The sequence below is a fragment of the Lontra canadensis genome, unplaced genomic scaffold (assembly GCF_010015895.1).
Source record: "Lontra canadensis isolate GAN:19392208 unplaced genomic scaffold, GSC_riverotter_1.0 scaffold77, whole genome shotgun sequence".
NCBI classification, from domain to species: Eukaryota; Metazoa; Chordata; class Mammalia; order Carnivora; family Mustelidae; genus Lontra; species Lontra canadensis.
This window is the reverse complement of record NW_022631071.1, coordinates 5,867,945-5,894,084: the sequence shown is the minus strand read 5'-3', so window position 1 is coordinate 5,894,084 and position 26,140 is coordinate 5,867,945. Positions and strand designations below refer to the sequence as shown.

The window sequence follows — 26,140 nt, the reverse complement described above, 5'->3', positions numbered from 1 at the left end:
TAGTAGGCTGTCAAAAAAACTTACTAACTTTAATTATACCCTTAAGACTTAGCTCAAGCATCATTCTCTTTGGGAAGGTGTCCTGGAACCTTGACATTCTGGTGCTTTACCGCTCTGATGTGCTCTATGAGTTCCCTGTTCATATATGTTCTGAATCTGAAATGCAGTTCAGTCTGTCTCTCCCAGTACAGGTACTAAAGGGCAGAAAGTGTGTCCATTCCTTCTTCTAACCTAGAGCACTCAGCAGAGCACTTGGTATACCCTAAGGCGTTTAATAAATACCCATGGATGGGGCGCCTGGGTGGCTCAGTGGGTTAAAGCCTCTGCCTTTGGCTCAGGTCATGGTCCCAGGGTCCTGGGATCGAGCCCCACATCGGGCTCTCTGCTCGACGGGGAGCCTGCTTCCTCCTCTCTCTCTGCCTATCTCCTCTGCCTATTTGTGGTCTCTGTCTGTCAAATAAATAAAAATCTTTTAAAAAAAATACCCATGGAGCATATTATTGAGCCATGTTTGAGCTTGGAGGATTCCAATCCATATCCATATCCCTTAAACAGAAATTGGAAGAAAGTATTGAATAAAGACATGCAGGGCATGTCTTTCTGTAGCATGCATTTTTACTCAGTTTTTCGGAGGGGAAACATTTAAGCAATTTATCACATATGTGTTTCTATGCATATAGTGAGTCGAATTCAAAATATACATCAAATTTTAAGATAGAAACTTAGACAAATCAAATTTACCTTAGGGCTCCTTATCCACCCTGTCTGGAAGGATATATTTCTTTTTCTGTGCTGTTTTTGGGTAGTTTATCACCTGTGTGATTAAAAAGAAAGTTAATAATAATGACAAAGACAGGATTTAAACTGTTTTTAGATATATTATGTTCTTTTCACTCTACTGTCCCAGTTAATTGCTTCCTCACATCTATAGCATGGACAAATTTATCGTAATGCTCTCTCAATTAATATGCTCATAAACCAATTAGATTCAGCATAGTTGAATTTAGGTTGAAGGGGAGGGCAAAAGAAGTCATAGCCTGAAGATATGTGAATAACAGGCATATGGACATGTTAATAGATTTCATATCTGAGGTTACATTTCAGGCTTCTCTATCATATGTGCTCTTAGTCTATGGTTGTGGTTCATTCAAATCCTGCTCTACCCCTGCAATGTTCTCAGTGTGTACACTCTTTTTAGGGGGCCCTGTTTAAAAAAAAAAAGATGTTAGAAATATAGCTTAGTCCTCTTCCTGACAACACAAGCACCAAAGACTAACAATGTTTACAGTACGGTGCTACTGCTCCACAGAAACACCCAGCATTTGTCTAGAGATTTATGTTTTAAACAAAGCTTTGACACACATGATCTTATTCCTCACAATAACCCTAAACCTAAGCTAGTCCCCCAAACTGAAAATCACTCAATCCAACTGCTAGCTCTCTATAGGTACTTTGGTTAAAAGAGCCTTAACTGCTCCTGCTCCCCCTTCCCCCAAAATTAAGTAGTGGATGTGTGCTGCTTCTACTACCCAGCAGCATGGAAATAAAGGAACGACCGTATTTCTTTGATCGCAAAGTAATCATGGCAATATAAAGCACCCCATCTGTCCACTTTGACCCATACCGTTCGTCTAGGCAATTAATCAGCACTTTCAGTGGTGGTTTTCCTATAGGATGCCAGCTGTCTTCCAATCCACCCCTCCCTTGGAGCCTAGCAGGACCACACCCCCAGCAAGGCGTCTGTGGGAAAGGTGTTCCGGCCTACAACAGTGGAAGCTGATAGTTAGGTAGACCTGTCAGTTAAACTCACACTTGAATCCTTCTGGGCCTCAGTTTCCCTATCTCTAAAATGGGCTATATCTCCTTTCTCTTCACTAGTTCCCTTTCATTTCACCCTAGGCCCCTAGGAAGTGAAATCAGTGCTTAACTGCAGCTTAAAGTCCTCTGCTATCCTCTGGCTCCGGTCGCTGCGCTGGGCATGCTCAGTAGCTAGGGCCCACTCGGCACTGGGAGTAGGAAGCAGCTTTCGGCGCCCGGGCGGCTGACTGCGGGTACTTTGATGAATCACGTGTGTCGAGGCCCTCTTAAAGAGATAGGCCCTACTTTCCCTCCACCCTAAACACCGCCCTAAGGGCGGCGGCGCCGGCGACCGCAGTAACTGCAGCTGCTCAGGGGCAGGGCTTGCCCTAGCGCCTAGTAGTGGCAACGGCGTGCTGCGTCGAGGGTGCCTGGGAGCCGAGAGCCTGAAATCAGCCGCTCTCCAGGCAGACACATTCTCACACAGGAAGAGGTGATACCGAATCAGCTGGGACAGCGGGACCACCCCGTGGGGCTTCCCCAAGTTGAGGAGAGGTCGGGTTACAGGTCACAGGTGATAGGGCCGGAGAAAGATGGAGCAGCCCGGGGCGGCGGCATCGGGAGCGGGAGGCGGCAGCGAAGAACCCGGTGGGGGCCGGAGCAACAAGCGGAGCGCGGGGAACCGGGCCGCCAACGAAGAGGAAACGAAAAACAAACCTAAATTGGTGAGTGCTCCCGCAGTCCCCGCCGGCCTTGGGGACAGCGAGAGCCCCAGGATCCTCCGGCAGTTGCGCACGGGGGGACCCGGGGCCCCCTCCCAAGGCTAACCGCGACCTCGCTGTGCTACTCCGGGAGCCGCGAAAGGAGCGGCCCCGCGGAGTCGCGGAGACGGCGTGGGGGGCGGAAGAGCACCCCCTTCTTCATTTAACCCCTTTCTCACTCTTATCATTCTGGGAGGCAGTGTGGAAAAGAGAAGGGCCCCACCCCAACTTTGGGAGACTCCGAGTACTGGCTAGGGTCTGTTGATTATCTAACTAGTGGGCATGAATTTTCCCGCGATTCCTTTCCTTCCCACCGCAGTCTGTTGCTAGGTTTTGACTCTTAATACTTACTGTCCGGTAAGGGGAGCCTTTCTTCTTTTCAATCCAAATACTTGGGAGCCCACCCACAGACTTGCCAACCAGCCCCACCCTTAAAAAAGCCACACAGCGTAGGCTTCTAGTCTTTCTGCTTTACCCGAAATGTAAGGAAGAATCGCCTACGTGCGCCTTTTCCCGTTGCCGCTTCCATGTGCTTGCCCAAGAAACATTTCTGTATAAGAGTGGGGGGAGCGTGGGAGTTTGAGGTTGGGTGAGGTACCCCCAATTGTTGTGTATATAATAGAGTCATTACAGTACTTCCACGTAGTTGATTAAGAATGGTCAAAAGCAGTAAGACTGCACAAGTTTCATAGCCCTGAAAGTGTGTGAACCAGTGGTAGCAGTCCATTTCCTGCCACTGACTTAATGTGCAGAGGAATGTAATCTATGGGGCCTGGTATTAGGTTGGGAAATACTGGAGTTTCTTCAACTCATCAGTTAAAAGGGTTCCTCTTTTTTTTTTTTTTTTTAGTTTATATGAAAATGGCTTAATAGTGAAACTTAAAAACTGGTAGCATTAACAAAATATATTGGCTATAGTCTTTTTTTCCCAGACATGGCAAATATGCAGACATTTATCAATAAAGTTTATAATTTGGGTGGCACGAGGGAAAATAGTTTTCCTGCACAATTTCAGCAAATAAATCTTGTTTGAAGTTTCTTCCTCTAACTCAGAAGGACAAGCACATGTTGCACATTTAGTTTTGAGTTTTCACCAGCAACTTGTTTATAATAGCAGAGGAGACAGTGACATTACTAATAAGTCTTTTCTTACGGCATCTGATCATTTGGTATGTACCTGTTGCATTTCTCTTTTACTTCCAGTTTGCCTTTTAATGATGAATTGTCCATGCTGGAAGACATGTCAAACTACTATTTCAGGAAGTATACAGATTTCCATTGTGTGGGAAGAAGGGACCTAGTGGGTTAGAATAAAATGAACAGTTTAAAGTCTCATCAGTTCCACCCTAACTTGAGGCAAACTGATAACTTGCTTACTTGATATATCCTGTTAACCCACTATTCACAGATGAAGAAACTTCTTTTTGTGAATTGTCTATGCTGGTAGAGGGCTAATTGGTTTAATAATAGGTGCTCACAGCTTCATGAAACTTAGAAAAGTTTTGTGAGTGTATCACCAACATTTAATATATTTAAAAATTCTGATGCAGCTTTGAAATTTATCAGTTTTGTGGTAAAAGAGTGGTCATGTTTCTTTTTTTTTTTTTTTTGACCCAGTACAAAACTGATTTAAACAGTGATTAAAAGTTTAAGCAAAAATAAACGTCAGTTCAGTGTCCACGAATAGTTTGGTATATCTAGCAAGAAGCTTCTACTTTTAGGAACTACACTTTCAAGAAAGCACTTAATTTCTTTTAGTAATAACACCTTGATTATATTCTTCCTTTCCCTTTGGTATTTGTTCTGTTTCATCTTTTATGTTTTACTTGCTTTGATGAGGTAACTAGATCGTTATGAGATGGTATCACTTTCACTTACTGGCTACAGCGTTCCGTGTTGAACATAGCTTGATATAGTAGAACCGGTATTTGAATCCAAGAATTAATAGCAATTGGAACTTTCCTTTTTGCACAAATTAAGTTTTGAGACTTAACATGATTTTGGAAGCAGATATTTCAGAGTTAATAAAAACAAATTTAGGAAGACATTTCAGCCATTTTAAAGCAAGCAAGTTGATCAAACAACAAGACTTGCTAAGACATTTTTTTACAATAAATGCCTTACTCGTTATTTTGAGTTGTCTTATTGAAGTGCTCAACATGTTCTAAGGCCTTTTAGGGTGGAGTTCATCTGGGGGTTCTTAAAATATTGCCAGAAAGATAAAACTTTAATTATATTATTTTGAGTATTACATTATTAATCACTGTAAAGTTTTTAATTGTGTATGTATATAAAGGAGTTGTATGAGATTATAAAAGAGAGCTATATGGTCATAGAAATTACTTGTGTAGGTAACTGTGGGGTATAACTCCTGAAGTTGTATGAAAAAAATTGAGTGTAATAGGTACATTCATTTTTCTGGGTCTCATAGTTTTCATCAGTTTCTCAAAGGGGCCTGTTACCTATAGAAGGGTAAGAACTATTGGGTTACCAAAGAGAGGGTAAAGGTATGCCAGTTGATTCCACTCCCAAGTTACTAGGGAGAGGAGGAGGTCAGTGATGAAGGGAGAAGGGAAATAGTACTGATCACACAAATGATTGGTATTGAAGATTTCTGGGAGTAAAAAGAAGTTAATTAGATAATATCTATATATAGTATTAGCTAAGATGAAAATTTTCATTACATTGAAAAAGTAACAATAGTTATAGTGGATTCATTAAAGTATAAGGGTTGTGATTCATTTGTTTTTATTTAGCTTCTCATTGTTCTGAAAAACTGGAGAAGGAAGGTATGTTTTCTGTTGAGAGGAACTACTTTATATCTCAACTTTTTGATGGGTATTAGAATTTTTTGGGGGGCGGGGGGCGCCTGGGTGGCTCAGTCCTTGAGCATCTGCCTTCCGCTCAGGTCATGATCCCAGGGTCCTGGGATCCAGTCCCACATCAGGCTCTCTGTTTAGCGAGAAGCCTGCTTCTCTCTCTCCTACTTCCCCTGCTTGTGTTCCCTGTTTCGTTGTCTCTCTCTCTCTCTCTGTCAAATAAATAAATAAAATCTAAAAAAAAAAGAATTTTTCTGTTTAAGATTAAATAAAAATTTAACAAAACTTAGTTTAATTTTCTTCACCTGTGAATCCTCATAATGACCCTATTTGATTCTTTTTACTGAAGGCATTCATCTCTTGGACTTCGCACCTTTTGAATAATGCATTAGTAGTAAAGCTTTGTAGCTTTACTACTCATGTAGCTCTTTGGTTAGGCCCAGATTGTAGCATGTCATCAAGCAGCATGATGCTTAATTAATTTACTATTTTAGTGATTAATTACTAATTTAGTGTCAGTCATGGAGTATGTTTTGTCAAATCTAATAGAACTCTAGAAGTATTAACGAAGGAGCTGCATCTTGAATTCCACATATTTAAGGCAATGGCTTGACTATTAAAAGAGGCTATTGTTAAGGTAGAACTGACAGCCCTCACACAGACACAGTGGTGAAGAAGGGCTTAACAGTCTTAGATGTTTTTGCATTTTGGCTTTGTGTTTCTGTATCATTTCTGAAGCCTTTGGTCTTTACATAGTGGAGTCAAATTAGTAACTTGGTGTAATAGAAGTTAATTTTTTGGTTATTGTATAACTTCCTGAATATTTGGCTTGGTTTTTTAATTGGATAAATCATGTTTTGATCTAATTGAAAAGTTGAGCGCAAGGAGTTCATTCATGCAACAAACATTTACTGAGCACCTACTCAATGTTAGACTTGCTGATGGTTGGTGATAAAAAGATGCTCCTAGTCTAGTGGGGGAGGCAGGGAAGTTAATGATTAAAGAGCTGTGTGATAAAGATCATAGGGATATGCATAGGAGGGTAATACATTGTGGAGAGGCACCTAAATCTAATTGGATGGTTGAGTGTAACAAGGAAAGGCTTAACCATAGTAGGTGACATTTACACCAAAGCTTGAAGAATGAGGCATTAATTGAAGAAGGGGAAGGAAAGGCATTTTTAGGTTGAAAGAACAACATATACAAAGGTAGAGAGATATGGTAACATGCCTAATAAAGGAACTGTGTGTAGATGTTAATGGCTGAAACAAAGGGTACATATGGTGGACCTGCTAGAAAAGAGAGAGTCCAGATCATGATGGATATATGTATGCTATTTTACAGTTTCAAATTCTTTCTTTTTTTTTTTAAATTTTTTTTTTTGTATACAGTGTGAGGTAAGTATTCCCCTCTTTTTTTTTTTTTTAAAGATTTTATTTATTTATTTGACAGAGATCACAAGTAGGCAGAGAGGCAGGCAGAGAGAGAGGAGGAAGCAGGCTCCCCGCTGAGCAGAGAGCCCGATGCGGGGCTCGATCCCAGGGCCCTGGGATCATGACCTGAGTCGAAGGCAGAGGCTTTAACCCACTGAGCCACCCAGACGCCCCTCAAATTCTTTCTGTAAGCCACAGTAGGCCATTGAAGAGATTTAAGCAAGGGACTGGCCTGATCAGAATTAAAGAAACTTAATACAGTGGTGAGTTTCTTGGAGAAGGGGGCAGAGTGGAGGCAAGAAGACTAGTTAAGAGGAACAGAGTGACCTAAGAGTTTGATGTTTAGAGACCTGGATTCCAGTCGCAACTCATCTACTCATTGATTTACTAGTTCATCTCTTTACTAGGCATATATCTCTGCATTTTAGTTTCTTCCTGCTACTCCATTGTCTCACTTTCTTGCCACCCATACTGAACATCTTCACCAGATTTGAAATATCTACCTTGTTTCTCCTTTATAAATCTCACCTGACTTTCACAGCTCAGCTTGTGTCTCAAAATTCCCTCATACTTTATTAAAACTTCACTGATTACTCAGCTTACCTAAGGCTGAACTCATAACTATTGTGAGTCTTAATGTTACATGCTGATCTTGTATCTACAGAGATTTTAAAATGCTTCTGGGGAGTGGTCCCACTTTATGCCTATTGTTGAAGACCTTGTAAGCTGGTGCTTGAGTACAGAACTACTTAGTAAATGATTATTAGCTGGGAATTCTTTCCCTATAGGCCAGACATTTTGAGAGTGTAAATTGTTGAAAATAGGCTTTAAAAAATACTCCATCAAATGAACCTATCTGTACATCCCTCTGTGTCCTTTGTCTGTTTTGAAATTCAAGAAACTTCTTGTCTGGGAGAACTTCTCTCTTCCCCTTTTGGTTTGGATTCTTGTGATGGCAGAACCTGAACTTCATGCAGACAAAAAGTATTAAAACTTATGACCCAAGAAACACTTTATTGTTATTAGTAGGAGACTTCAGCTTATTGGCAAAAGAATACTGAATGGACCAAAGGACCTGGGTCCAGTGTCTATCTTTTATTTGCTTGTGATTTCTTTCTTTCTTTGCTTCCTTTTTTTTTTTTTTTTAAGATTTTACTTAAGTATTTGACAGAGAGAAAGACCGCGAGAGCAGGAACACAAGCAGGGGAAGTGGGAGAGGGAAACCAGGCTTTCCCGCCAAGCGGGGAGCCTGTTGCAAGACTGGGATCATGACCCAGAGAGGAAGGCACATGCCAAAGAACTGAGCCACCCAGGTGCCCTTTGCTTGTGATTTCTGATGAACTGTTTAACAGCAGGAGTTTGAGCCCTTTCATTAACATCTGGGGGTTGGAGATAATGTCTGCCTGATTGGCTTTACAAGATCGTGTAGATAAAACACAGAAATGAATGAGATAGCATTTAGAAATTCTGTATTGCTATACAATAATACAGCATTACGATTAACCCCCTATACTACCTGAATCGAGTGTGACTGTGGTTGGATGGTTTAATGGCTTTCTTGCAATTTGATAGCTCTAATGTTATTATTGTATGAAGTACCATAATATGGTTATATGTTGACTGATTCCCTATTCCATTTGTCCATTTGGAGGAGTATACATTCTGACCTTTTACTAATAATTCTGTTGGATGAATATAAGATGTGAATTTAACATTTTTTTTTACTGTAGTATTTTTTTAAGAACCAGGCTACCATTTTCTTTTAATTTATCAATTTGACACATTTAAAATTTTTGTTAAAAAATATTTATTAGAGGGATGCCTGGTTGGCTCAGTCAGTTAAGGGTCTGCCTTTGTCTCAGGTCATGATCCCAGGGTCTTGGAATGGATTTGAGTCCTGCATCAGGCTCCTTGCTTAGCGAGGAGCCTGCTTCTCCCTCTGCTGCTTCCCCTGCTTGTGCGCACTCTCTGTCTCTGACAAGTAAATAAAAATCTTAAAACAAAACAAAAACATTTGTTTATTAGATATCTTTTATTAGATATTTTTGGCATCATTTATTAGATATCTTTGGCATTCTGCCTTGCCAGGGAGCTTACTGCTGTTGTACAAATAAGGAAACTGAGTCACTATATGTTAAGGGGACTGGCCTAGAGATAAGTTTAAAATATTGCAAAAAGTGCTTATAGCACTGAGTTATTATGCTTTAAGGTCTCTGAAGGTGAAAAATTACTGTCTCTCTTTTTGTTCCTTTTTGGAACCATCAGAATTACAATCCACCTAGAGTTTACTCCAGGTACGAGGAGCTCTGGCAGTAGCAGTATGTCATTGATGTGAAATCCTATTCTTTGCGAATGTGGTCCCAAAGAACACTTTAAATGACAGGATACTCTGAAAATTATACACACATAATATATGCTAATTTCCCTGAATCAGCACATTTGGTTAAAAATTACTGGTTATCACTAGCACCATATGGATTATTATTGAAGACCCAACTTCCCCCTATTCCTATATTTAGTCTGCCATGCAGAGGAGACCAATTCCTTCTGTCAGATTTGGGGTGCTTGATATGCTCTTTTGTCTCAAGACTGAAGAAACTAAGATGATGGCCAGGTGACTTGAAATAACAGTTACATACTTGATATCCAAGTGGGCATCTTGTAGGAGATACCTCATTGTCTTCTTGTAGAAAGACAGCTCAAAATTGATGTGTATAAAGGAAGGTTGAGATGTATTTTTACATAGCTATTTATTATGACTGTAAGTAATAAATGTGAACTCATACTAATTTAAAACTTACTTATCTGATTAGGTTGAATCTGTTTCAGCCTGATTGATTTACTCTGGCTATAGCTTAAGCAGACATTTGAGTGAATTCTGATTTTTGCTTGCTTTATGTAAGGCATCCTGGGGAAAGGGTATTGGTGCTTTCTCATGAAAAAATGTGGCAAACAAAATTCTTACTAATCACCACTTACACAAGCTTTTGTTTAATGAAGGTTTTTCTGCCTTGCTTTTGGGAGAGTAAGCTACCAAACACTGTCAAATTGTCCACCAGTCTTTCTTTCTGTTAAGCTCTCTATAGCAGTGCCTACTTCAGTTGAGAAGCTTCTGTGTCGCTATTCATGCAGGTTGGTGTAGGAATCCAAGACTTGGTTAGTAATGTATTGCTTCCCAAAGGCTGTTGATTTGATCACCTGATAATCCTGGTGGTCACCCAGGGGAGAAAATAGGTGCAGTCCTAAATCTGTCATTCTGGGATAGATATCCACATGTTTTGGTAAAGATTTGGTCAAAATTATGAGGAATTTTATCCTTAATTTATTGGTCTCTCACCTAGCTCAAAGTAAAAAAAGATAGAAATATAGTTTTCACTTTATGTATAATAAGGGCTAGTTAATATGGCCTTTTTTGTAAAACATAAAAATTTGCAAATGTACTAACAAGTAGAGAGGTTAGTATAACGAATTACCATATCTCCATTACCCCCAATCTAGCAGTTATCTAGATTTTCAGCATTTGCTTTATCCATCCTTTATTTTTTCCTTGCTAAAGTATTTTAATGCAAATCCCAGATATCATGTCATTTTGCTCCTACATATTTCAGTAGGAAGATATAAGGCATATAATAAATATAATAAAAAGTAAAAATTACCTTTTTTCAATGTAACCATATACCACTGTTGCCACTTAAAAAATAATATATTGCTTGGTATCATCTAATACTTAACTCATATTCAGATATCCCTAATTGACTCAAAAGATAGAGTTTTAATTTAATGTGTGCCTAACTAGTATACATGTCACTGAGTTCCTTAAACAAATACAACTTGAAGTTAATGGTAAAATTTTTTAAAGATTTATTTTGAAAGACAGAGTGTGCATGTGCAGATGGGGGGAGGAGGGGCAGAGGAAGAGACTCTTAAGCAGACTCTGAGAGTCTGAAGTGGGGTTTGATCTCATACTCATGAGGTCATGACCTGAGCCAAAACTAAGTGTAAGATGCTTAACGTGCTGAGCCACCCAGGTGCCCCAAAGTTAATGGTAAAATTTCATTTAAAGTTACTCCACATAAAGTGCTATCATGAAGTATCAGCTCCAATTAAGTTCACTTCTGTCTTCAGTTCCTTTTTTTAAGATTTATTTATTTTAGAGGGCAAGAGTGTATACCTGCCAGCAGGGGGAGGGGCAGAGGGAGAAAGGGAGAGAAGAATCTCTTAAGCAAACTCTGCACTGAGCATGGAGCCCAGTGTGGGGCTCAGTGCCAGGACCCCAAGATCATGACCTGAGCAAAAATCAAGAGTGGGGTACTTAACTGACTGAACCACCCAGCTGCCCCTCTGTCTTTAATTCTGTAAAAATATCTGAAAGGTTATCTAGACAAGCATGGAGAGATAGAACAGCTACTATGGGCCATAGAAAAGAGACCAAATAAGACTTTTGGCTCCACTCACTGGTTGGGTAATCACTCATTCTTCATTTTGCAATTTGTGAAGTGGGGTGGGGTTTATGTGTAAGTATTTTCTTTCCAGGGAAATGTAGATAGTTGGGTAAAGGAAATGTGTTCTTGAGTTCTGGGATAAAGGATTCATATAACTCTTGGATACACACAACTATATATATGTTACTAGCTCTAGTTTTTATTTCAATGCAAATGCCAATTTGATAATTGAGGTGTCTGTCATTGATTTTTAGCCACTTTAATATACTGTAGGTTGCTGAATATGGATAATTGGGTGAGTAAACCTTTATAAAGAACTTTGAACTATTAAGTTTTCTTATTTGGATATTTGTGGGGTTAAAATTGAAAATCAGGCTATACTAATGTGGTGATGGAGCTGGGGATGGGTGGAGTGGGTAAGTATGAGAAATCAACTTGGGCAAAAAGCCTAGACTCCACACACATTTACTAAAGAAATTGTGTAACCACTACTTTCCAGATAGCAATTTAGTGCTGAGTGCTGTTATTATACTGGGAGGCAGTAGGCATATCATTTCTTGAACTTTGGATTCAAGTCGATTTAGACTAGTAATCCATTTCCACTCTTCAACTTCTAGTCTATTTACTGATCCAGTCAGGTGGTAATTTTCCTCAAAATAGGAGATGATTGATAATTGTTGGGGCTGGATCATTGTGGCATGTGTTTCTTTTGTTTTGCTGAGGGGAGAAAAATCTGTGGAGGTATTGTTTTATGTGCTTTGAAATCTACCAGTGATAAAATTTCAAATGCTTAATAGCATATCATGCTGGCTGAAGCTATTTAGGAAGATTCTATATGTAGAAAGCAAGACCTTGTATAGACTGTACACTTTTATTTTGGAGTTGTATGTATAATAGAGACTTGGGCATCTACACTCAAGGATGTGAGACCACGAAGGTCACATCACTTACCAAATCATGTGCTCAATCACAAGACTGTTATATTCTGGGGACTGTTTTTTGTAATTCACACAAAGGTGTAATATGGGCTAGCGACTGCATTTAAACTATATTTATTGTATTCCTTTTATCTTTATTTTGTGGATTTTATTCTTATACCTGATAGGAGATTCAGCAAGGCACAGGACTTAGATAATGTCTCACTTAGAATAGGTATTTTCCATTTGTCATTAATTCTGACAAAAAGAATATAAGGTGTATATCTATGTAATGTGTTATCCTAAGCCTGACTACCTTTGCCTTTATTTTTTTTCTAAAGATTTTATTTATTCATTCGACAGAGAGAGATCACAAGCAGGCAGAGAAGCAGGCTCCTTGCTAAGCAGAGAGCCTGATGTGGGACTCGATCCCAGGACCGTGAGATGATGATCTGAGCCGAAGGCAGAGGCTTAACCCACTGAGCCACCCAGGTGCCCTACCTTTGCCTTTAAATGATTGCATTCCTCAATTGTAGAGGGCTGTGTTCTGGAGGAACTAGCCTACAGGTTCATTATGTTGATTGCTTTTTCTAAATTAAGGTTCCTCCCTTTCTGCACTCTCTCCAGTGATTTTCTTGATGTTATTGTTTCACAGTTCTTCACATGGTTACAGACTGTCGGGTAAAACTGCATTTTTTTAAAAGTTTGTGTCATAACATCTATTTAAATCACTTATGTTACCTATGCAAGAACCTATAGAAATTTAAGATGGGTTGAAATAAATTTGGCAGAAGTATATCCTCTAATGTGCCTTGCAGTCTAGTACCTCACATTACAAAATCAATGTTTTCCAGAAGAGTCAGTGTGTACATAAAACATTTGTGAGTGGAAATAATCTTTTCTTAGGCTGACTTCACAACTTGTTTTTCATTGGCAGTGCATTAGCTTACATTTTTCCTCTGGTTGAATAGCTAATGGTCTTTAAACAAGCTATTAAAGGGAAGGAAGATTTTACAGTACAAAAAAAAAAAATGGCCTGGATTTTTTCCATGCCAGTGGTTTGGCTTTTCATGTGTTTGCTTTACTAAAGCAGGGCTAACCCATGTTTTCTTATCTCTCTTATTCTCATCACCAACTGGTGATGGTTGGACCTGGCCTACATTTGCATAGCCTTTGTATAGCCTATACTTGCTTAATCAAGATGGTCTTATGAATTACTGTGAGATCCAAATCCTCCATCTTTATATGGCTGAATAGGTCTGAGTCCAAATACTAAATTTTAAGGGGCTATATCTCTGTATAATGGAATTGAGGTATTAGTTATACTTTAAAGTAGGAGTTAAGCAGGGCTCTGTGCCCAGTTTATCACACTCCTCCTATAAAATCTGTTGTGGCTAGTTGTGGATCAAGATAGGTTATGTTACATATCCCTGCTTTCAACCCCCTCCCTTTAACCTATTAACACTTGCATGTTTCTAACTCTGATCATCTTTTTTTTTTAAGATTTTATTTATTTATTTGACAGACAGAGATCACAAGTAGGCAGAGAGGCAGGCAGAGAGAGAGAGAGAGAGAGAGAGAGAGAGAGGAGGAAGCGGGCTTCCTGCTGAGCAGAGAACCCGATGCAGGGCTCGATCCCAGGACCCTGGGATCATGACCTGAGCCAAAGGTGGAGGCTTTAACCAACTGAGCCACCCAGGCGCCCCTATCTCTGATCATCTTACTCCTTGTTTTTACTGGTTTCTGTGAATATTATTAGTGGTGTATCCTATTGCCTGGCCACAGAAATAACATGCAAGAAGAATGGCCATTGAATGTGAAATCAATTGCTGAATGTGACAGATTTATTTAAAAAGTATTTCCCATCCACACACATCATCAGTCATGCTGCCATAAACTAATAGAAATTGCATTTTGATTCTAGTATCACCACTTTGTGTTTTCATGACTCTGTATTTTATAGAATCTAAGAGTATTTCATAAGCTATATAGAGTTGAAATAAGCTAAATAGGGTGTCTAACTGATCTTATTAAGTTTTATTTTAAGAGTTAATTTCTCACAATTTGAAGAGGTTATATAGAAGGTAAGCTGACTGCTTTTAAAAATATAACTCTGGGCAAGTCATTTATCTTTTCTCTAGGTGTCCGTTTATTCTGTAAAATCCAGGAGTTGAAATAGACCATTTTTAAGGTTCCATTCAGCTCTGATGTACGGGGAGTCAGAGGTTATTGACAGTTGTAATGACTCTTCTGTAACATAAATACGTGACATGTAGGTTCTAGTTAGATGAAAAGTTGGCAGTTATAAAAGATGACAGTTGAGGTCTGAATGCTAATGGGTGAAAATACCAGTTAATTTTACTGTTTCTGGGGTCTGAGTTAGCCTAGTTCAGTGAAGGTCACATCAACATTGTTTTAACCATGCATTGTGTAAAGGGCCCTAGAGAATGCTGGCTCTATTCTAGGTCATCCTAATACTTGGGTGGTTCCCTTGGTTTACTGACCAAGTATAGTACTTGGGCCTGCCCAGAGGTGTTTCTCAGTAATGAAAAATATCGTATGTGCCAGTTGCTATTCTAAATGCCTTGCATATTTTTGTCAAGAACTGTTAAAGTTCTGGGATTTTATCCTGCTTATATACCTGTTGCTGTTTCGTGAAGGATTGCAGAAAACTTAAGACTCGTGGGTCAGCAATAAAAGATGGTTTATTATTCATTGCAAAAGCAGTAGACAGAATGTCACTGTGACATGCTGGTTCACTATGGTCCTAATTTTTATAAGGTAGACCAGTATGGATGCCTACATGGATAGTCAGTTGTGTCACAGGAGAGGAACACTGAGTTTAGAGGATTTACCACTTTTGTGATAAGCAGAAGCAAGCATGCTCTTTGGGGAGGGGTGGTATTACCTCATGATCAGGGCCACTTGCTTTATTTTCACTTATTTATTTATTTGAGAGAGAGACAGAGAGGAGGCACAGAGGGAGAGAGAGACTCTCAAGCTGATTTCATTCTGAGCGTGGAGCCCAATGTGGGACTTAATCCCGTGACCCTGAGATCATGACCTGAGTCAAAGTCAAGAGTTGGACGCTTAACCAAGTGAGTCACCCAGGTGTCCCTAGGGTCACTTGCTTTAAACATAGCCCTCGGAAATGGCCTGGCTAAATTGTTGTCAGGGCCCTTCAGTCTCAGGGCCTTTCTACCTAGTAAGAATGTGCAGGGTTGCTCAGGGATTGATGGCAGATATCCTCCCCCATCAACAGTGACTCATTTGGTCCTCACATCAGTTATTTTGTGGGTGAGGAAAAGAGCTCAGAAAAGGTTGGGCGCCTGGGTGGCTCAGTGGGTTGAAGCCTCTGCCTTCAGCTCAGGTTGTGATCCTAGGGTCCTGGGATCGAGTCTTGCATCGGGCTCTCTGCTCAGCAGGGAGTCTGCTTCCCTTCCTCTCTCTCTGCCTACTTGGGATCTCTGTCAAATAAATAAATACAATCTTAAAAAAAAAAGAAAAGGATAAGTAACTTGCCTAATGAAATAGTGGTGAATTTGAAATTCAAGACCAGTGTGACTAATGAAATCCATGTCTTAGTCATTGTTTTTTATACTGTCTAAGACCCTAAATTTTGGACTGGCTCTAAATTGACATGAAGACCTAGTGGTTCTCTAGACTGGTGATGGTTGGACCTGGCCTACATTTGGACTATGCTTATTATGTAAAATTTAGAAGACCAGGTTCAAGGGCCATTCATTTTAGTACCACTGATAATTAGTAGTTAAAATTCTTTGAATCACTGCCATGAAGTAGTAGGCCAGATATGTCACCACTTGATGGGAAATAGTTATGAGGATAAAAGTGATACGGCTGTCAATTTTAAGGATATATAAACATAATTCTTAAAAATATCAGTCTGGCCTCTTAAATAATTTCGTGGTCAACACAAGGCCTACTGTACTTTACAACTATTGCATATTGCATATGATTCTCTCTCTCTCTCTCTCTTTTTTTTTTTTTTTTGTCTTTGTATGTTAGCCATGAAGAGAGTAGATTCTGAACAGGTTATACTGCCAAGCCAAACTGCCTGTTTCATCTTTTAGTTTCTATCTCTCCTCCTCTGCCCATTCCCCTTGTTTGTTTGTGAAATTTTGTGTGAAGTAAAACTGCTTTGGAAAAACTAATGCTATCTCCTAGTATATAAGTACATGATATGCATTGTTTCTTGTTTAGGGGAGTGCCAAGAACCACCTACCTTCTCCTGCTGCTTCTTCTGTCTGCGTTGCTTAAAGATTGGCGGCTATAAAAGTGTGGCATATTCAGCCAAGTGCTATCGTTTTAATTAGGCTGCTGAGAGTGTTGTGACAAACTATTTTTGTGTTGCTGTGTGACAAGTAATAGAGTCTTAAACTATGGGTTTACATGCCAGATAATATGAAATGTGTTCGTGATTTGAGTTCTAGCCCTTCAGTCTTAATCGTCATCCTCCCAAGAGGAAAAGGGAGCTTTTAATTAACAAATGTGATGATGAAACAGGTCATGATTATACCAGTATATACTTGGAAGTTGGGCCATTCCATACTTACGATCACTAATTTGAATGAGTTAAAACTTCTGTGCTGTTTTTTTTTATGGAACTATGTACAATAAGTATGAAACCAGGAGGAATAGGACATCTAAAGCTCATATAATGGTATAAACATAGCTGGAAAAGCTGGTAATTAAGCCAACTAAGTATTTTTTTTAGTTTGTTTTTCAAATAGCCCTCTTATCTATTCTTACAGATTTGTATTTCCTCCAAATATGGTCTTGGCTATTGATGTCCTTTTGTTTTTGACCTCATCTAGAGCTCTAAATCTTTAGCCTTGTGTTTTAGAAAAATACGTAAGGAAGGATGTCACATTCTTGTTCCCAAAAGTGTGTTCTTCTTTTTCTTTATACCAGTGGTTCTCAGCGGGGCACAATTTTGTCTTCCAGGAGAAACATGGTAGTGCCTGGAGACATTTTTGGTTGTCACAAAAGGGGGGGGTTTGCTACTGGTATCTAGTGAGTAGAGGCCAGGCATGCTGCTGAACATCCTCGCAGTGTGCAAGACAGCTCCCCATGACAAAGAATTATCCTGCCCAAAATGTCAATAATGCCAAGGTTGAGAAATCCTGCTTTGGTCTCTGTGAGTTTGTGTTTATTTAATGTGAAAAATTACTGGCTCCTTAGCCATTTATTCATTCTTCCATTATATTATCGTTCCCTCTGTATTGAGATGGCCAGGTCATCCCTATTTTCAAGGAAGCATTGTTTGTTTCCTACCAATTTTATTTTCATTTCCTTCCTTTCCACTGCAGGAAATCTGAACTGGACTGTTCACAACTTTGTTGTTGTAAACTTATACCTCTTATCACTAATTTCTGACCTCTGAGAAAAATACTCATTCTCATCCTAATGAGTTTAAAAGGCAATTTTTCCATCTGCTGTTTCCTTGACACCTAAACAGCTTTTGATGCTGGTCACTTTAACTCATCATCTATATGGATTTTACATTCCATGGTACAGTTTTCTCTAGCAGCTTCTGTCACTGGATTTGTTGACTTGCAAAGGTAATGCCTTCCTTTGTCCTTCATCTCAAAAATTGTTTCTTTATCTGCTCTTCTCTATGTACAGTTGCAGGCAATCACATGCCTCTTCAAATACTACCTGAATGCAGTTGGTGCCAAACTTTCCTAGCTACTCTGACATTGAAGTTCAATACCATATCATTGTTTGCTGAAAGACATTTCCTAATTATGATGCGGTTCTACCAAAAACAGCATAAAGTTGTTGATTCTTTTCTGTGAGACATTTGTGAAATCTGGAGTACTTTATGGCAGTGGTTGTTTTAATATTCTCTTTGCAGGGAGAATAAAAATTAACTTGATATGTAGACACATGTACATATGGTGTTTATCAAGTTTACTTATTCAGGGTAAGTTCTTTCCTTGCTTATCACCAGACTGTAATATTAGTCACTGAGTGACCTTTATGATTTCTGGTCCACTTTAATCAAGGTTAACTTCCCTATTTGACTGTTGAAAGCCAATGACTAATTTTTTAAAAAATTTTGTTAACATGTAGTGCATTATTGGTTTCTGGAGTAGAATTCAGTGATTCATTACTTACATACAACACCTAGTGCTTATCTCAACAGGTGCCCTCTTTAATATCCATCAGCCGTTCAGCCCATCCCCCACCCATGTTCCTCCATCAACCCTCAGTTCATTCTCTGTTGTTAAGAGTCACTTTTGGCTTGTTTTCCTCTCTCCTTTTTTTTCTTTTCTGCCTTCCCATATGTTGATCTGTTTTTTTTTCCCTTAGATTCTACATGAGTGTGATCATATGGTATTTTGTCTTTCTCTGATTGACTTATTTCACTCAGCATGATACATTCTAGCACTATCCACAGCATTGCAAATGGCAAGATTTCGTTCATTTTGATGGCTGAGTGATATTATATACACACACACACACACACACACACACACCACATCTTCTTTATCCATTTGTCAGTCTGTGGATATTTGGGCTCTTTCCATAGTTTGGCTATTGTTGATAATGATACTGTAAACATAAGGGTGCATGTACCTCTTTGAATCTGTATTTTTGTATCCTTTGTGCAGAAACCTAATAGTGCAATTACTGGGTTATGGGGTAGTTCCATTTTTAACTTTTTGAGGAACCTCCATACTGTTCTCCAGAGTGGCGGCACCAGCACAGGTATTCTCACCAATACCTGTTGTTCCTTGTGTTGTTAATTTTTGCCATTCTGATTAGTGTGAGGTGGTATCTCATCATAGTTTTGATTTGTATTTCCCTGATCATGGGTGATGTTGAATGTCTTTTCATGTGTCTGTTAGCCATCTGGATAACCTCTTTGGAAAAGTATCTATTCATGTCTTCTGCCCATTTCTTAACTGGGGTATTTGCTTTTTAGATGTTGAGCTTGTTAAGTTCTTTATAGATATTGGACATTATCCCTTTATCAGATATGTCATTTGCATATATCTTCCATTCTGAAGGCTGCCTTTTAATTTTGTTGATTGTTTCCTTACTGTGCAGAAGCTTTTTTTTTTTAAAAGATTTTATTTATTTATTTGACAGAGAGGGAGAGAGAGATCACAAGTAGGCAGAGAGGCAGGCAGAGAGAGCTCTCTGCTGAGCTCTCTGAGAGCCTAATGTGGGCCTTGAACCCAGGACCCTGAGATCATGATCTGAGCTGAAGGCAGAGGCTTAACCCACTGAGCCACCCAGGTGCCCCTGTGCAGAAGCTTTTCATCTTTTTTTTTTTTTTAAGATTTTATTTATTTGACAGAGAGAGATCACAAGCAGGCAGAGAGGCAGGCAGAGAGAGAGAGGGAAGCAGGCTCCCTGCTGAGCAGAGAGCCCGATGCGGGCTCGATCCCAGGACCCTGAGATCATGACCTGAGCCGAAGGCAGAGGCTTTAACCCACTGAGCCACCCAGGCGCCCCCAGAAGCTTTTCATCTTGATGAAACGCCAGTAGTTCAGCAGTCTCAGTCTCAGTCTCAGTCTCAGCATCAGCAGTTAGACAAGAAAAAGACATAAAAGGCATCCAGATTGGCAAGGAAGAAGTCAAACTTCCACTATTTGCAGAAGACATGATACTCTATGTAGAAAACCTGAAAGACTCCACCAAAAAAGTGCTAGAATTCTGGTGAATTCAGCAAAGATGCAGGATATCAAATCAATGTGCAGAAATCTGTTACATTTCTATATACCAATAATGAAGCAGTAGAAAAAGAATTCAAGGAATCAATTCCTTTTGCAATTGCACTTAACACAATGAGATCCCTAGGAATAAACCTAACTAAAGAAGTAAAAGATCTGTACTCTGAAAGAAATTGTAGAGGACACAAAGAAATGGAAAAACATTCCATACTCCTGGAACAAATGTTGTTAAAATGTGTATACTACCCAAAGCAGTCTACACATTCAGTGCGATCTTATCAAAATACCACCAGCATTTTTCACAGAGCTAGAACAAACAATCCTAAGATTTGTATGAAACCACAAAATACCCCAAATAGCCAAAGCAAATCTGAAAAAGAAAAACAAAACTGGAGTCGTCACAATTGCAGATTTCAAGCAATATTACAAAGCTGTAGTCATTCAGATGGTATGGTACTGGCACAAAAACAGACACTTAGAACAGTGGAACAGAACAGGGAACCCAGAAATGGACCCTCAGTTGTATGGTCAACTAATCTTTGACAAAGCAGGAAAGAATATCCAAAGGAAAAATAGAGACTCTCTTCAACAAATGGTATTTGGAAAACTGGACAGCAACATACCGAAAGATGAAACTGGACCATTTTCTTACCCCATACACAAAATTAAGTTCAGAATGGATGAAAGACCTGAATGTGAGGCAGGAAACCATCAAAATCCTACAGGAAAACAGAGGCAGAAGCCTCTTTGACCTTGGCGTAGCAACTTTGTATTAGACATGTCTCTGGAAGACAGGGAAACAAAAGCAAAAGTGACTACTTATCCAATTCATGAGGACCAATCTTGTTTTTATATATACGGTTACTGTTAAGCTACCTAATTTTATCTTATCTTCTTTCTTCTATTTGCCCCTTTAAGTGAAGCTATTTCCTAAATTGTTCCATCTATGTGAAATAACCTTTTATCCTTTTATTCTTCTCAGATGATTCTAAGTACTTTCCTTCCATTTCTTCATGTAACTTCTTAAAGTCTTTGTCGTCTGAAAGTGACATGATCAACTCATTCCCCTTCAACCTTCAGTTTCCTATAGAGAGCCAGTGTATTCTGTGAATTCTGCATGGTTGTATTTACAGTTGTACTTATTATAGATGTATGTTATAGAGTATAATCATTCCACATATATTGAAACAACTATACATGGGTTTTACTCTTGAGGAACCCATGTCCTAGTGAGAAAAGGGGGATATGCAAGTCTAAAGTAGTAAGTTCTGTGATATGTAGGTGTGAGCAGAGTATTCTTTGGAATGCCACATATCGTTGCTGGTAGGGAGAGGAGAGACTTCATAGAGGCCACATCTGATCTGGGTCTTGGAGAATGAAAGTTTATTTAAAAAAATTTTCAAAAAGATTTTATTTATTAGAGCATGAGTGATAGGGAGGGGCAGAGGAGAGGAAGAAACAGGCAGGCTCCCTGTTAAGCAGGGAGCCTGATGTAGGGCTCTATCCCAGGACCCTGGGATCATGACCTGAGCTGGAGGCAGATGCTTAACTGACTGAGCCACAAGGCGCCCCTGAAAGCCACTTTAGTAAGGTTAAATGAGGGTGTTCTCAATAGATCATCACATATATAAATTAAAAGTTATATAAAGACAGGGTTTTTTAAAGTGTTATGATTTTATTTGTAATTGTTTTAAGATTTAATTTATTTTTAGAGAGTGAGAGTGTGAGTCGGGGGTGGGGCAGAGGGAGAGAGTGAGAGAATCTCATGTAGACTCTCCGGAGTATGGAGTCCTATGTGGGGCTTGATCTCAGGACTCCGAGAGCATGACCAGAGCTGAAATCAAGAGTTGGGCATTTAACTAACTGAGCTACCCAGGTGCCCCTAAGTGACATTGATTTTATAAGTGTTAAGATCTTGGGGGGACGTCTATGAGCAAACTTGCTCTGTAATTAAATATGGGTGTTCATATGAAGCATTTTTTACCAACTCAGAAGTGAGGTGGAGAAAGAGAATTAACATTTACTAAGGACTTATATTGTTTCAGACATTGTTGTGGGGGCTCACCAACTTCCTTGTTACCAGAAATGTGTGGTAAATGTAGTTACTTTCCACATTTTATAAATAAGGGAAATGAGTCTCAGGTTAACTGATTCTGATTCCAAAATATATGCTGTTTTATGATAGCATGCTACTTTTTTAGGAGTAACAGACTGTAATTAAAACATAGAAATGAACTATGATTTTTTTCTACTTTATTAACATGTACTTCATATTTTTTATTTTTGTGTTTTTTTTCTATCACAGATGTTACTAAGTTTGATAAATGCATCTTAACACATTTTATCATTGTTGAATTAAGTTAGCCAAGGAAATAATAGAGTTTGAGAGGTTAGCTAGGAGTTGTCCACAAATAATTTAGAGCTATATATGGTTAATTTTATTACTGAGGATTTGGGTAAGCTGCTCAGTTGGAAAAGTTCTACCTCTGAAATTCTTAAGTATTTAATAAAATTTAATAAGCATTTTGGAGAAACCTACCCCAGTATTGTGCTAAGCATTTTGAAAGTGCTAAAAAAAATAGTCCCTGCCCACTGGGAACACAGGGTTGGAGAGTCTGATGTGTACAAACCTATGGTGCAAGGTGGAATGTGATAAGTGCTACTGTAGAGGTAAAAAGTACTTGGGAGTATTAGGGCTGACTTCATGGAAAGATAGGCAACAGAAGATACTCCAAGTACAGGGAGTTTTTTCTTAAACAGTGATAGAGAGTGGAGAGGGGACATTTTGTACAGCTGCAAGGGAGTTAGGAAGTTGTAGCAAGTTTGAAGAATTAAGAGTCTAGTGAGGCCCAGTTGTATAATGGGAGTGGTAGAGGTCAGTCTGGAGGGAGATTAAAGCTTCATCATGGTGAGCACTGAATGCTCCTCTGAAGAATTTGGACTTCATTCTGTAGAGTATCTGAGTAGGGGAGTGATGTGATCAGACCTTACTACAGTCAGACTTTACCTAATTTAGACTTTTTATAATTGGAAATATTATGAAGTCTAGAATCTTTTTTTTAAAACTCTGTGATAATTGGCCTATTTGTAGTATAAATATAGAGGCATCTATTAATTTTGATACCTTTTGGCATGCTTTAATTTGACAACTTTGACAATTTGTGAAATGAGGCATGTATTGTGAATAGTGTGTACTTTGATAACTTACACAGTTTTGTAGTGACTTACTTGATCCTTGGTCCCAACTTCCTCTTCTGTAGATCTATCCCTCTAAGCCTATTTTTTTTTTTGTTGGTTGTTTGTTTTTACAAATAGATACTGCTTTAAAGGTCAGGTAGCTTAACATACAAGACTGCTGCTGTCAAACTGAGTGTGTTTTGTCTAGGCTGAGTTATAGTTCCCAGAATATTCTGAGAGAAGCTGCAAGGTTTATGATATAAAAAAACTGGGTAAAGTTATCCTCACTGAAGTATTATAATACTTTGGTTTGTTTTTTTTTTAAAGATTTTATTTATTTATTTGTCAGAGAGAGAGAGAGAGAGAGTGAGCACAGGCAGACAGAGTGGTAGAGGGAGAAGCAGGCTCCCTGCGGAGCAAGGAGCCTGACGTGGGACTCGATCGCAGGACCCTGGGATCATGACCTGAGCCGAAGGCAGCCGCTTAACCAACTGAGCCACCCAGGCGTCCCGATACTTTAGTTGTTTATTACCATTTTTACACATGAATCTCTTATGACAAAGCAAAGCTACATTGCTTACAACTAGGGCAAAGTAATCTCAGGGCTGTGATTTGAACTCCAGCCCCTCTTAGGATAATTCACTGAAAAATGAACTTTGTATTAAGAGACACTGTCAGCTTAGTTTTATTGCTACATATTTTAAAGTTTTTATTATTATAGGCATCCAAATGAAATTGAGACAAGAGCCAAAGGAATGAAAACTTGTCCCTATACAAAAGATTACTTATATCCAGGATATCCAAATATGCTATAATTTATATTCAGATCTGGTTCTTGCACAAAACCTAACTTGTAACATGAATGAAATAGTATCTGTTATTGTTACTACTAATGATTATGTTGATCTGAACATAAAACTTTAAAGATGCATACAGAGTTTTAAGGTTTAGCAACTCCTTAAAAGTAAACTCCCTTTCTGTTATGGTATATGAATGTTACTCAGTGTTTTAGTTTAGTTGAGGCCAAAATTGAATGTTTTGTGGTTATTTTCTATTTTTTTTTCTTGAGTTTGGAGATATTGCCTATCATGTGTTTTACTGAAAGTGAATTATTTTTAATTTTTTTATTTTTTGATGTGTGTGTGTGTGTGTGTGTGTGCAGTGGTTTGTAGCTCTAGAAATGAGACATTGTTTTGCAGGGTATCAGTTGGGGAAACTTTCAGGCTCCTTGTTGGATTACAAAATTATTTGAAAAATAAATAGATTTTTAGGACATGAATGAATCATCCTTTGCTAGGCAGCTTTCTCATGAGATTTGTGATTCTTGCAAAATCCCTTTTGGGCTTTTGAAACACGAAGAGTATTACTACTAAAGCAGAGGACAGGAACTTGCTAAGTTATAAATACATGACCATAATGAAAGACCCTAGGGCAGGGGCTCCCCTGGTAGGTTAAAGTAGGTTAAAAATTTTGCCTGGTCTTTTCCCTCCCTTTCCCATAGATGTTACCTTGGAATTTAGCAGCACATTCCCAAGTAGGAGTGTCTCTGCTCTGTTTCTTTCTGAGTGACCTCCTGAAATGTGTGTTGGAAACTGTTTACTTCTCCAATCTCTCTCCCACTTGCCCTACCCTCTGACTTTATTGCCTGTAAATTGGGACTGATGATTAGGCGTAAACGTCCCTGTGCTACTGGCCCCTCCTCCTTTTGCTTAAGAATATGGGGCACATTTTTCTATAGATACTATTCCTTTACTTGATAAACATTGTAGAGCAATTCTGTTTAATATTCTATTTAGTGCTGAAGGATAAAGAGTCGTGAAATATAGGTGCTTGTTATCAAGGAATATACAATATTTTAAGGAGAATGAGATTTGTATACACATCAGTATTTGATTAGTGTTGTATGAATAGGTGGGATTTAGAGATAGGGGAGATTAATAATTTGGACAAAAATAAGCCAGGAACTGAGTCACTAGGTACTCCTTCGTACTCCTTCTTCTTGCCCTCCTCACATTCCCCATCTGAAAAATCCATTTAGAATTTAGAATGGAAGACTTAACTATGAATTCATGGATCATGGATTATACTCAGTTTCTGGCTTTTCATGTAGAACGGATCACTTAAAATATTACGAAAAAATAACACTTTAAAAGTAGATTTCTTGGGGCGCCTGGGTGGCTGAGTGGGTTAAAGCCTCTGTCTTTAGCTCAGGTCATGATCTCAGGGTCCTGGGATCATGCCCGCTTTGGGCTCTCTGCTCAGCAGGGAGCCTGCTTCCTCCTCTCTCTGCCTGCCTCTCTGTCTACTTGTGATCTCTGTCAAATAAATAAATAAATAATCTTAAAAAAAAAGTAGATTTCTCAGTAAAGATAAAATATTCCTCATTTTTTAGAAGACCATCTTATATTTTAATGCTAATTATAACCATTTTATTACTATTAATCTGAGATGTTCAGTGCACTGAAAAAAGTAATCTTTTAATAATTCTCACTGGCTTCATATAGTACCTGAAAATATGTTTATGAATGAACACAATTGTGCAAAACTGAAGCAAGTATATACTAGGTTGTATTTCCCTATGACAGCAAATGAGAATATTTAAGATATTTTAAATGCATTAGAAGTATATTTTCCATTTTTCTCATTCCCTTTAATTCTCTAGATTTCGTTTTATACAGATTTGTTAAAAACAAAAACAAAAAAAAAAGAAGTGGTTTAGGACCACTTATACCTCAAGGCCACCAGGAAAGCTTCCTAACAGACAGATTCTGGAACCCCATTGGCCTACAGAATGAGAATCCTTTTGATGTGGGTCTGGGAATCTATGTAGATAACTCTAAAGTTGGAGAACCACTATTTTTGTGCAGTTTGCAGAATGGCAGCCTTGCATGTCATATCTGGCCCACAGATTTGTTTTGTTAAGCTTGCAGCATTGGCAGTATGGTTTTACAAATTTGACTTGTCAGCTCTTAAAAATTGGGAGTTTACACATGTAAGTCCAAATTTCTGGTTTCTCTTGAAACAGCAGAATAACTTTGCAATACTGAGCCCATGTTCCCACATGGCTGTCAGCAGTCTAGTGTACCTG

At 38.8% G+C, this 26,140-nt stretch overlaps 1 protein-coding gene and 1 long non-coding RNA gene across 7 annotated transcripts in view; one reads left to right on the top strand and one right to left on the bottom strand.

Moving 5' to 3' along the window:
• LOC116881764 overlaps positions 1-1,799 on the bottom strand; it is an 87,083-nt gene extending 85,284 nt beyond the window's left edge. For both annotated transcript variants that reach the window (XR_004385484.1, XR_004385485.1), the window contains exons 1-2: positions 1,625-1,799; positions 742-814 (exon numbers count right to left, since the gene is read on the bottom strand). This is a non-coding gene — a long non-coding RNA (uncharacterized LOC116881764). The remainder of the gene's footprint in view (positions 1-741; positions 815-1,624) is intronic.
• Positions 1,800-2,076: 277 nt separating this feature from the next.
• Positions 2,077-26,140, top strand: part of DIAPH2 (diaphanous related formin 2) — a 1,009,576-nt gene continuing 985,512 nt past the window's right edge. For 4 of the 5 annotated variants that reach the window (XM_032881800.1, XM_032881797.1, XM_032881798.1 and 1 more), the window contains exon 1: positions 2,077-2,522. In XM_032881800.1, the coding sequence (XP_032737691.1) occupies positions 2,391-2,522 (132 nt within the window). In that variant the 5' untranslated portion in view covers positions 2,077-2,390. The remainder of the gene's footprint in view (positions 2,523-26,140) is intronic. The other variant, XM_032881801.1, reaches the window with a different exon arrangement.